General features: G+C 47.9%; 1 protein-coding gene across 1 annotated transcript in view; it reads left to right on the top strand.

Moving 5' to 3' along the window:
* The window catches only part of KIF11 (kinesin family member 11), a 705,022-nt gene that overhangs the window by 459,582 nt on the left and 232,594 nt on the right, over window positions 1-12,846 (top strand). The window contains exon 17 of the mRNA XM_069611368.1: window positions 4,486-4,644. Coding sequence (XP_069467469.1) covers window positions 4,486-4,644 — 159 coding nt within the window. The remainder of the gene's footprint in view (window positions 1-4,485; window positions 4,645-12,846) is intronic.

The following is a 12,846-nucleotide window of genomic DNA, read 5'->3' as shown; positions in this document are numbered from 1 at the left end:
GATCCAAGCCCTATCCTATAAACCATTTTACTTGGTTTTCCACGAGCCGAGGATGGTACTGCGGACACACCCCTCCTCCATGCCCAAGGTGCCGTCGGACTTTATTCTTAACGGGCCTTTGGTGTTACCCATGTTTTTCCGACACCTTTGTCGCCGACTGAACTGACCTTGCATTCACTGGATGTGGCTAGAGTGCTGAAGTTCTATGTGGCCAGCACGAATGGCTTCCGGAAAAGGTCTCTGCTTTTTGTGAACTTTGGTCCTGTGAACCGTGGCTTCAATTTCCAGGATGCTCTCCGGCTTTATTACTCACGGTCACTGGTTGGTAAACCGACCGCTGCCTGGCCGCCCAATAGCCCATTCTACCAGAGCGATCGCTGCTACAACGGTGTTCCTGTCTTGTGTGCCCCTGCTGGACATTTGCAGCGCTGCTATGTGGAGGTCGACGCACACCTTCATGAGATTCTACTGCGTCGACAGTGATTCCAGGAAGGAGTCCAGAGTGGTGAGGAGGTAAGAGATTGCTTCTGTTGAGCCTTGCCACCTTCCGTTGTGCATGTGTGTGCTATGTATTTGTTATTCATGAGCATGTGAATCCCCCCCTGGTACCTCTGATGTTCCGTGTTCCCCCTCTTCACGCACACAGGTGTAGCCTGTTTTTCTTGATTCTTCTACCCTGCTCCCTCCCCCACCCTTCCTAGCCTACTTCAGCAGTCTGTCCTGATGCATTCTGGTTTCACCATCAACGTCTTGTGGCCAAAGCTGGATTTGACTTTTATGGACTTCATTGATTCACGGTATGTCACCCTTTCGCAACTCTCATGCTGAACTTCCTTTGCATCTTGTACTTATGGTGGCCCTGAATCATGCTGTTCCCATCTTCATGTTGTATCCTGGCTTGCAACATTGTTACTACTGACTCCTGCAATTGTATTCGCTCTCCCCTCGTGCTTCTCCACTCTTTTTGACTGCTTACTCTGTTCACTCCTCTCCCCATTCCTATCTCCCCCCCCCCCCCATCTCCTCACTTTCTTCTATGCACTTACACTATCAGAATTGTCGCTGGACCTAGTATGATAGCAACCGCGTCTGGCTCTCTCCCCCCCCCCCCTCCCCTTGCTTGTTCCCTCTCTCCCCCCCGCACCTCCCACCCCTTTCCAGCACGATCTGTAATGTTGTCCGGCCTAGTGCGGTAGTCGCCTGTCTTGTCTCCATTTCCTTCCCACTCTCCCCCTCCCTTCCTAGTCTAGGTCTTAGCTCTTGCTGAAGTGTCGTCAGGCTGAGTACGATAGTTAATCTCACATCCTTACTTTTCATGGCCTGTAAGAATGTCATTGTATTTTCCCTTGGGCCCTCCCTTGCTGTGAAGCACTTTGAAACACAGTTTATTTATATAGCGTTTATACACCATCATATCATGCCATACCAAACCCAATGCTGGAGAAGGAACAAGATACTTACCTGTAACTGTTGTTCTCCAGCATGTCTGGCATGGATTCACATGCAAACCCTCCGTCTGCACCTCTGTGGCTCTTCTCTTGGTCCTACTGCCACTTTACGTGCTACCAAATCTTAAGATGGCTGCCAGAGGAGGGGCTTAGGTTGAGGGCAGTCATTGGCTGCGGGCAGTATGACCCAGAGCTCAGTGGTTGGTTTATAGGAGAAAGACAGTTGAGACAAACCGTTTTTCTTTTACCGAGGATTGCCAGCCTGCCGACAGGTAATATTCATGAGCATGTGAATCCATGCCAGACTCATGGCGGCGAACAGTTACAGATAAGTAACTTGTTCGATGCGTCTTGGGAACAGTAGTTCACCCAAGTACATTAAAGAGAAATGAACAGGGAACCTTAAAGGGGCAACCCAGCCCAAGCCCAAAAGGAATAGGAAACTAACTACAACCATATAGTATGGAAATGCATAAAAAGTGTAAAAGACGGAGTGGGGGGAGGAGGGGCTTCCCGCTCACTTAGGGACAAGGAGAAAAAAAATCACCAAGTCAAAGCAAAACGTTCTGGGGTTGATACAGGTCAGGAAGATTTATCGCAAATATGATAATCTTACATAACAGTCAGTTTGTTCATCTGTCATCGGAAAAGCAATCAGTCCAGACTTTCAGTACTGGGAAACTGTTTCCCTTTTACTTTACTGTAATTCTTATAACACGCCATATCACCCGAAGGCGAACAAGACGCAACAAGACGTGCAACCACAAAGGAGGCTAATGAAGAACTGTTTCTAATCTACACCTTGATTAAAAAGGAATTGCTTCATTGCCTTCCTGAAAGATGCCAGCCTGGAAATTGCTGTAATCAACAAAGGGAGCTCTTGCCAAATCTGCGGGGTCGGCAGTCAAAACTGTTTCCACCAAATCTCTTAAGATTATACCTGAGAGTGAATAGATGACGATCGTTGCACCGACCGGTCCTTCTAATGGGGACCTCCTTAAGGCACTGCAAGGGATTTCGGTGCAAAGCCATGCAGACATTTGTAAGTCATAGTAGCCACTTTATGGTGAATTCTGTCTCACCGGCAACTAGTTTAATTCACGCCTGGCAACGGATACATGCTGTTGCTTCCACAGGCCAGCCACAGCTATAACTGCAACATTCTGAATAACCGGTCTATCAGCAGTAGACATGCCATCCATACAAATATTGCAGTAGTCAAGCTTTGAATTTTTAAGTAGAGGCTCTTCAACTGCCAAGGTAAGGAAGTGTTTGTCAAAGGTTATTCAGATTGGCGCAAGATGATCGTAAATGAGCTACGTACTTATAAAAAGAGATTAGTGTCAAGTCTCCCAAGGTCTTAACCTGGGGAGAGACCTGAATGGAACACCCCTCTATGGTAAAAAGACAGTTTTGTTGGTCTAGATATTTTTAGTCTGAACCCAATATCAGTAACTCGTTCAGGGCCAGAGAATTCGAAGCCATCCATGATTGGATGGCAGAATAGATGTTATTGGTTTTTATGCTTAAAATGGTAATCAACAAACCGTTCCAGCAAGACCTGGGTGTCTTCAGCCTAGTTTGTGTACTGTACCCCGTGCTATGTGCTCTCAAGCACGTCCAATCGAAGTCTGGAATAAATGTTGAAAAGCATGGGGCACAGGCGAGAGCCCTGAGGGACACCTCAGGAATGGGGTGGCCTTAATATCTCCAACCGCCACCCTGGCCTTATTAGACCTCGAGAGGCAATATCCCCCTCCTCAAAGGCCCCTCACCAGAGGGCAGGACCGAAGCTGATTGACCGGGCAGTAAACGTTAATCATTGGAGCCTGTGAAAAGGCAACAAAACTTCAGACTGAGTACGAAGAATCCTTTGCCGAGAGTCCTTTCTCGACTGCTGCTGCAACATCCCTTCCAGAGTCCCTCTTTCGTCACCACGACCAAGGTACAGGAGTCTGGGTTTATCGCTTTTGCACCGTGAAAGAATACAGCTGTATCTTCATCACTTCTCGGGTACTGTGGGACACTGGGTAGTACTTACCTCAAACCATTGTGTTGCTGGAGTGCTGATTCTAGTGTTTGGATGTTAACTCGTACCGTTCTTTCAGCCCTAATGCTTGTGTGCCTTTAGGGAGCCTTTCCCAAGGCCCCTGATATCCTTTTGACCCTCAAAAGCATCATACTTGTAATCTGGGAATCCTGTGGCACTATGCCTTTTCTGCTGCTCTGCCTTGCCGCTTTTCTCTGACTTTGAAGAACTTATAGAGATGGACTACTGAAGCCTTGAGGCCATAAGTATTACAAGTCTTTGGAAGCTATTGCTGGTGCTGTATAACCTTTTTTTTATTCCTACAACAGAACATTTTCTGAGTGACTATAACAAGTGATATGACTTACCATTGAACTGTGTTTATCCCTACTACTGGTTTACTCACCTGAAGCATTGCTTATGTTTTCTAGTGTGCGGATTAGAGGAAATAGTACTTACCTGAATATAATTTTGCCTTGTGTATATCAAATACATGTCTATTTTACTAGAACTATGAGTGTCTTTGGGTGAATGTATTTTGAGTTCATTGTACTTGCCTACAGCTCACATCCTCCTCATAAGGCAAGCCTGGCTGTTCTGCCATTCTACCAAACCTTTGGGTAGTACATACCTATTCTAAGAGATGGGGCCTGTATGCCAAATGATAGTTTTGTAGGGTCTCGCTGTTTGGTAGGAAAACTCCCTTGCAATTAACACATTACAAGGGATTCCTTCAAGGCTCTAAGTGACAAAGATGTACATCAAGACCCTGACCACTGCAGCGCTTTCGTAAAATCTCTATTGCACTTGGTACAGCACCTGAGCATATAGAATGTAGCACAGGTTCACCATGATGTTGAATGTTTGAGTTCAAAAGGTTTAAGATGAAGTTTTTTAATTATTATTTTGGTCTTGTAAATCTTTTTAAAAGCATTCATTTTGCAAAATGCAACCTTTGTTCTGCCTTTCTTTGCTTGTTAACTTTACGTTTTTTCTTTTTTTTTGTAGATTGAAAGTGATAAGGAGACAATGAATGTGTTTTTCATAGACCATTCAAAAGCTTTGCATAAATTGCATAAAGATTCCGTTGATGCTCTGGTAGAATGCCAGACTAAATATGAGTGCGTTAAACAGGATCTGCAATTTGCCCAAACATCACATGCAGAGGTCATTTTATTTTCCTTGAATCCAATTGAATGCATGCCTTTCTGCGTAACCACTTATTGTAATGCACAATTGTACACGTGTACTGAATGGTCCGACCTAATGACTCCTAGTGAAAATCCGTATTGGTATATTTTTTATTTCTATGCCAAATCTCCTACACCTATGAGACCCCCAGCACTTTTTGCTGGACTCATTGATTTTCTTGATCTGTTATTACTAAGTGGGAACTTTTTTCCACTCCTCTTTTACTGTCGATGGGAACCCTACTTCATTATTTTGATACTTAATTTAAGGAGTCCTGTTTTCCTCCCTATTCTATAAGGCATCTGTGATTTACTTTGTAGCACACTGCACCTTTTGTGCAGTGCTACTGGGAGCACGTTGGGCTTCCACTTGTATTTCCTTTTATTCTCCTTGTGTGAACTACTGTTCCCAAGGCTAGGGGGATACTTTGGATCCCTTTTTTATAGTGTGAGATCAGCACACCCCACCTTATGTGGGCTGCTGAGGGGGTTACATAGTATCTCACTGCTCCTGTAATATTTGTATTTGAATGAAAAGCAGAACTGAGTGGCTGGTGGTAGTGGGCATGTTCTACTGACTTTTGTGGTATTTGTAGGTGCAGGCTGTGTTCACAGCCCCGGTAATGCACCGAAGGGTCACCATTGACCCAAAATGGTGGCTATATTCTTTTATTTTTTATTCGTGTCACCTTTCTTCTTTCTGGCTTCCTAGGTGGGGCAGGTACTGGCTTGACAGTTGTCTTCGGCAGGAATCCTTTGGGAAGCGTGTCAAGGCTCCAGTGTGTCTGAAGACTGGAAATGAGGAAGGAGTCTGAAACTCTGCAGTCCTCTGTCTTCTGGGTGCCTCCTTGGAACCAGTTCCATCTGAGAGGCTGTCTGTCCTTAAGGCAGCCACCCCCCAAAGTTTGAATGTAGCAGGAGTGCTGATTGGCTGGGTTCCTGGATAAATGGCCTGGATCCTGAAGCTGAAGACTGGTCGACCACTTATGCTGAAGAAACGAAGCAGACTTCCATAGATGCAAACAAATCTTTGGTATCCTGCTAGTCCTCCAGAAGCAAGAGTCCACTCAATATCACTGCAACAGAGTGCAGGAATGAGCAAGCAAGGCGATCGGACGAGATCCGTTCTTCACTGGTGTCTCCGGAAAAAAAATACCAAAACCGCAGATCCGCGTTGGGGATTTTATTATTTTTTTGTTTAATCCCCTTTCCGAGTGAAATCCCTAGCACTTATTGCTGGGAGGGGGAGGTCTGAATCGGAGTTGCTTTTGCTAGGACCCTTATGTTTCCCCACCTAGGCTCCAGCGTGTCTGTTATGGCACGAAGCAGGGGAGGAGTTTTACACTCCCCTGTCCTTTGTCTGCCAGAGTGCCTGAATGGAACCAGTTCCCACTGGGGGGGGGGGCTGGCTGTCCTGAATGGACAGCCACCTGCCCCTGTCTGTAAACTGCTGGAAGAGTTTGCAGAGGGAGTGAATGGGGAAAAGCGAATACAAGATGAGGTACCTGAGGCATAAGGCAAGTAGACCACTGGAAAAGAAGATCTGAAGCTGAAAACGGTAGTGACTCCTGCAGACCCTTCCAGTAACAGTGAAGCAACCACTGATGTCCTGACCCAGTTTCTTATTGATGAAGGAGCTCTGAAGAGGACGACTTTTGGCTGGTGGGACCAACCTGCCCATAGACTAACTGCAGACAGAGCTACCCCCTGAGGTTCTGTGACCTTTCAGGTCTGCATACGAGGACTACCAGTTGACCTCAGACCCATTTGCAGGTAAACGACTTTGCGTGGACGAATCAGCCCACAACTTTGGTGAGCTCCAGTTGGACCTTCAGAGGCACGATCACACTTATCCAGTCCCGTCCACAGAGTGCAGGACTGAAGAGCCGAGGAAGATCAAGCGATAACTGTCCTTTTGTAGGTGCTGCAGAAAAGGCGCCATAACCGCAGTGAGGGTGCTGAGAGCTGTGCCAGAGGTCCTCCATCAAGACTGCTACAGAGAGATCCAGCCCATTGTCCTGCTTTTCATCATCACACCAAGGAATCCGGAGGTCGGGGTCCAGCGCCACCACATTGAGGAGAATCCAGCCAAGATCTTTTCTTCTTCTAACCTAAGATACTATGGGGAGAAAGACATTGTTTGCCTTTTATCTTTTTTAAAAAAAGTATCAAAGACTTTATTGATTTTTAAACATGAATGAAACATACAACACTTTGCATTACGGGGAGGGGAAAGAAACATAAGGGATCAACGGAAAAGAAAAGGGGACCTTAGCCCCACGAATCGTCCAGTCTTTGGCGAGGGATCACATGAAACAGTTCGAACATGTTGGGCCACCTTGCCTGGCGTTGCTCAGTCCACCTTATGCGTGTTGCATGTGCCGGCGCGTCAGATGCTTAGCTAGCCTCCTCCCACTTACACCAAATTCTGCTCGCTTTTTGCAGGCAACCCCTCGCTGTGTACTCCGTGTTCCATTGTCACGCAGATGTCCATGTCCGTGACCCATTGTTCATAGCTAGGTGTTCTCGCCGATCCCCACAGCTGCATAATGTTCGTTATAAGTACCGCTGTAGCAGTTGACCAGAGCAGCTTCTCATATCGGGACGGATCACATTAGTCGGATATCCTTAGTAAGAGTTGTTTTGGATTCCTTTGTATTGTTTTGCCCACAACTCTGGACATTTCATCACAGCATTTCCGCCAGAGCTGCTGAATGTTGTCGCATTCCCATATTATGTGAAAGAAAGTTCCCTCCTCGCGTTTGCAGCGTTAGGCATCACGAGTCCGAAGCTCTGCCCCATCGGAAGAGTGCCACTCTTGGATAGTAGGTGCAATGCAGGATTTTGAGTCTCGACAAGATGGTTACTTCACGAGGGTACATCAGGGCCTCTGTCCAGTCTTCTGGTTGTAGTGGTCCCACATCCCGCTCCCATTTGGCTTTTAGACTGATCAGTTCTGGTGTGGCGAAGGATGTGATCACATTGTACATGGTTGAGGGGATTTTCCGTTTGATCTGGTCCTGTACTTATGTTGTGCTCTAGTGGAGAGCATTCTGGCATGTCGTTGGTGATCTGCCGGTGGGCTTGTAGTGCATGACGTAATTGAATATAGTGGTATTGTTCTGTGGTTGGGAGGGAAAAGTCAGTGCGTAGTGACTTGAACGGAACCAGTTTATCCTCCCTCATGACAACTCCAATGCTGGTGATGCCTTGCTGGACCCAGGCGGGCCACTTGGGCAGCTTCTGTATTTCGGAGAGGAGGCAGTTATTCCACAAGGGTTGGGCCAGTGTCGGCTTCGAGTCCCACCCTAGGTGCCGGTGCACTTCCACCCAGATGCACGCAATGTGCGTTGCCATGTCGGCGTTTGATGTGCGTCCCAAACCACAGTACAAAAGCTCCAGAGGTGGTGTTTATCTGTTAGCGTTGATCCCTCTAATGTGCAGAAGGTTCCTGTCCCCATGGAGCATGTCATTCACCACCGCCAGCTGGCTGGCCCAGTAGTATGTTTGCCGTCTGGGCAGCCCAATTCCACCTTCCCAGATGGACCTCTGCAGTGTGGAGAGAGCCATCCACGGGTGGCCCCCTCTCCGCAGTAGCTTCCGAAGGATGCGGTCAATCTTGAGGAATTCCCGACGTGGTATGTGCAATGGTGCATTTTGCAGGATGTACAAGAACTTGGGGCGAGCAATCATTTTAAATAGGGCAGCTCTGCCCATCGGAGTCAGTGGCAAGGAGATCCAGTGGCGAGTGTCCTCTGTGAACTTCGTCACAAGTGGGCAGAGGTTCAGTGATGGGTAGTCGGTGAGGTGCTTCGTGATTCGTACACCGAGGTATTTGAACTGTTCTGTTACAATTTAGTAGGGGCAGTCCGCGTGGCTGTTTCACTGCCTATGGGAAATAAGGTGGATTTGGACCAGTTCACACATAGACCACTGAATACCCCGTATCTCTTCAGCATATTTGTGACTCCATGGCAGGAGTTGATTGGGTCTTTCAAATAGATGAGCAGGTCATCCGCATAGAGCGAGATCCTATCCTCCCAGGTTTCAGACCAGCGGAAGCCCTGCCAGAGTGGTGTTTCTCGCAGTAGGATAGCCAGGGGTTCGATGGCAATCGCGAAGCTCATGGCCGAGAGGGGAGAGCCCTGTCTAGTGCCTCTGCCCAGACTGAAGGGGTCTGATTGCCAGTCGTTGACATTAGTTCTGGCCATTGTATAGTAGTTGCTCCCAGCTCATGAAGTTCCTGCCAAAGCCTATGCGCCGCATTATGTCTCAGATGGCCTCCCATCACACTGAGTCGAAGGCCTTTTCAAAGTCAATTGCTAGCAATGCTAGTGGGCCTTGTATGCTGTCGGCTCTTTCCAGGGCTGAGTGTAGTCTGTAGAGATTCATGCGCGTCGATCTCTGGGGCATAAAGCCGCATTGGTCCGGGTGGACCAGGGAGGGGATGACTTGCTGCAATCGTTCTGCTAGTATCTTCGCTAATTTTTTGGTTTCACTTTTTATAAGTGAAAATAGGTCTCTATGAGCTGCAGTTGTCGGGGGGGGGGGGGGGGGGGGTTTGGGTATGACTATTATTGTGGCCTCTCGTAGATATTGGGGGGGATGCCCTGCTCCCGTGCGTGTTGGTACATTCGCAATGTGTGTGGGGCAATTACGTTGGTTCCCACCTTCCGCCAAAGTTTGACCGGGAAGCCATTTGGGCCTGGGGACTTGCCAGATTGGAGGCCGACCATTACGCTCAACACCTCGTCCTCCGTAATATCCTTCTCTAGTAACTCCTGTTGTGACGTGTTTAAGAATGGGACATTGATCTCGTCCACGATTGAAGCATCGGTGCAGGTGGTGGGTGCCTTATAGAGCTCAGCGTAGTATTCTGCAAAACCCCACGTTATGTCCTGATCTGTCACTAGAGGGGATGGGCCCCCTGTTTCCAACTGTTGGGCATGGCTGCGTCCCTGCTCCCTTCGTTCCAGCCACGCCAGCACCTTGCCGGCCTGATCTCCTGTTTCATATATCTGCATGCGCATTGCCGTATGCGCATGCTTGGCATTGTCCAGCACTATGTTTTGGAGTCGTTTCTGTGCTAGGAGTAAGGCGCGGTTTGTTTCAGGCATGTCTTGGGTTATGTGCATTTCCTCTGCCTGCTTTACCTGCTGTTCGGCTTTGTGTGTCTTGTGGAGATGTTTCTTCCTATGTGCAGTGGTCTAAGATATGAGTTCACCCCATCATTACTGCTTTGTAAGCTTCCCATAGTGACCCAGGGTCTGAAGCAGTCTCTGTATTAAGATCGAAGTATGTGTTGGTCTCTTCTTGGCGCTTATCCACCAGGTCCAGGTTGTCCAGATGGTAATTATTCAGTCGCCAGCTAGACGGGAGGGTGTGGGGGGTCGGCCTGGATGTTGTGATTTTTAGCACCAGTGGGGAGTGGTCGGAAATCCCTCTGGGAAGCAGACTAGTTTCTTGTGCTCTGTATAAATCAGTTGATGGGATGAAAAAACAATCTAATCTGGAGAGCGAGGTGTGAGCTCCAGAGTGGAATGAGTTTTCTCTGGTGTCGGGGTGGAGATCTCTCCACACGTCACACATGCCCAGGGCGCTAGCAAATGTGGCAAGTTTGGTAGGTACATTGGTATTCCTACCGCGTAGATGTGAGCAGTCTCAAGTTGTGTTCATGACTTCATTGAAGTCTCCTCCTAATATCATGATGTTGGAAGTGTCATTTGTAATCGGGGGGGGGAGATATCGGTGAGTAGTGGCGATAGTAAGGTGGGTGATGCATAGACCGCTAGTAGAGCGATAGATTGGTCCCAAAGCGTGCCTGCCGCTTATACAGATCTGCCTCCGGTATCTTGGGTAACTGTGTTCAGGTGGAGGGGGGAGTTTTTTGTGTTTCAGTATCATAATACCCTTTGAGCCTATAGTGAACCCTGCGTGGAGTGCAAGCCTATAATTTGCATGCTTGAAATGCGTACATTCTGTGGCTCCGAGGTGGGTTTTGGACAGAAATACTATGTATGGTGCGTGTCTATTCAGGAATTGCCCTATCAAGCGGTGCTTGACTGCGTTGCCAAGGCCATTGACATTCCATATCATGATCCTGAGTGTTCTGGAGGCGCTCGTGGTTGTGCTACGTGATGCCATGTCTGCCTGTGGCTAGAGAGGTGTGTGCTGCTGTTGGCGGCATTAAGCGCCGGACTGATTTGTGTCCATGTGGTGTTACCCTCCTGTCTGTAGTGTGCTTCGTGCTTGACTGGTCCTATACTTAAACTTATCAAACCCCCCTAACCCTCCACCCTATACTCCTCCCAACTAGAAGCATCGGTCTCCCGAACATAAGAACTGAAAGCTGTCAACCGGGCAATTTACATGCAGTTAACTAGACGTAAGGTATAGGTATTCCCCCCCCCCCCCCCCAGGGTGTACCCCCGGGGGTTGCAACCTCTCGTGCTAACTTGTAGTGTCTCTATGGGGGGGGCCTTTGACGCAAGGGTGCAGGTTGTGCCCGCAACATGAGAGCGTGTGTTGCCTGTGTTGGGTGTTGAGATATGTTGGATATGGTTAGGTGTTTCAGTATGTATACGCTGCTGGGTATAGTGGCTCTGCTGGAGATCGAGATGGGGGTCATCCCCCATTGTCTTCCGGCGGGTCTTGTGCTGGTGGTTGTCGGGGTGTCTGCTGTTTGTCAGGCGGTTGTCTGTTGCTTCTTCCCCTGCATCCTTGAGCGGTTGACCAGTCTCCCTCTGTGCTGTTCAGCCCAGCGCCATGCTTCCTTGGGGTCATTGAAATGGACTGTGGTTCCCTTGTGGTAGATCTTAAGCTGTGCGGGGAAGAGCAGACCATATTTAACACCCATTGTTTGCAGTTGCTTTTTAAGTTGGTCAAAGGATTCTCTCGCTTTCTGCACCTCCCTTGTATAGTCGGGAAAGAAAGCGATTTTGGAGCCATTAAATGTAATCGTGCCCTTTGCGCGTGCACGTTGCAATTGTGCATCTCAGTCTCTGTAATTTAGAAATGTTGCGATTACTGTGCGCGGGGGGGGGCATGGTATCGGTTTGCCTGTGAGCATTCTGTGTGCCCTCTCTATAGAAAAGAACTTGGAGAAGGAGTCCTGTTCGAACAAGTCAGCGAGCCACTGTTCAAGAAAGGGGTCCATACATGAGCCTTCCGCTCTCTCGGGTATGCCGAGTATGTGCACATTTTTGCGCCTAGATCTTCCCTCTCTGTCTTCAATTCTGTCCTCCAGTACCTTAAGCTTCGATGTGACGCTTCTGAGCTGTTGCTATGTCGCGTACCCCATCCTCTGTGTTGGAAATGCGTTGTTCGGCCTCGCCTATCCGTGCTGTTAGTTTTTGGAGGTTGTGCCCAAGGAGGGATACATCTAGGCTTATCCCATCCATCTTTTGTTCCATTGACGTGCGGGAATCCGCTATAGCAGCCATAACGTCCCCCAGCGAGATTGTATGGTTTGATTCTACCTCTTCCGGGGAGCTAGGGTGGATGTCAGGGGCCTGTGATGGGTGGATGGTGTGTACTGCTCCATCCTGCTTTGGTTGAGGAGTCTCTTTGCTTTGTTTTTCCCCATGTTTCCAGTTGCGCCTTGTAGCCATAGTTTTGCTTACCTTTATCTTTTAAGTCTCTCCAGAGCATTGGAGTGCACACAGAGGTTTCCAGGGCACCACCTTCTTACCTCCAACTCAATCTGCTGATTGTGCCCCTTTAGTGAGTCCTCAACCGGGTCTCCAAAGTTGGTTTAATCTTGCTACATCGTAAAGACTAGAAATTTGCAAGTATCCACAGGAACTTGACGAATTCTGCTGCTTGTCAAGACTTTATTCCATCTTCGAACTGCCTTTTAGCTAGGATTGTGTTTTGGAACTTAAGACTTGCTGTGCGATGAAACCACCCCTTAACGTTACTACTTGCTAGTATAACACTACCCAACTATTTTCCTACTCAAGTCACTATCTTATGTGTATGCAGAGTAAATGTCTTTTACTGTTTTTCTGCTAAGATTTGCAAGTTTGCGTTATTACAGATAAGATGGCACTGTCAAAAGCCGTAACAAATGTAACCACAATCAACTACAAACTGAGCAGTGGCCTTTGAAAAGTATCCTAAAGTATTCCTAAGTGTTTTTGTTTATTGTTCTAAGTATTTAAAGGGAATTCTTGTATAA

This window comes from Ambystoma mexicanum, chromosome 8 (assembly GCF_040938575.1).
Source record: "Ambystoma mexicanum isolate Mex_15411 chromosome 8, UKY_AmexF1_1, whole genome shotgun sequence".
Classification (NCBI taxonomy): domain Eukaryota; kingdom Metazoa; phylum Chordata; class Amphibia; order Caudata; family Ambystomatidae; genus Ambystoma; species Ambystoma mexicanum.
This window is presented reverse-complemented; position numbering and strand designations above follow the sequence as displayed.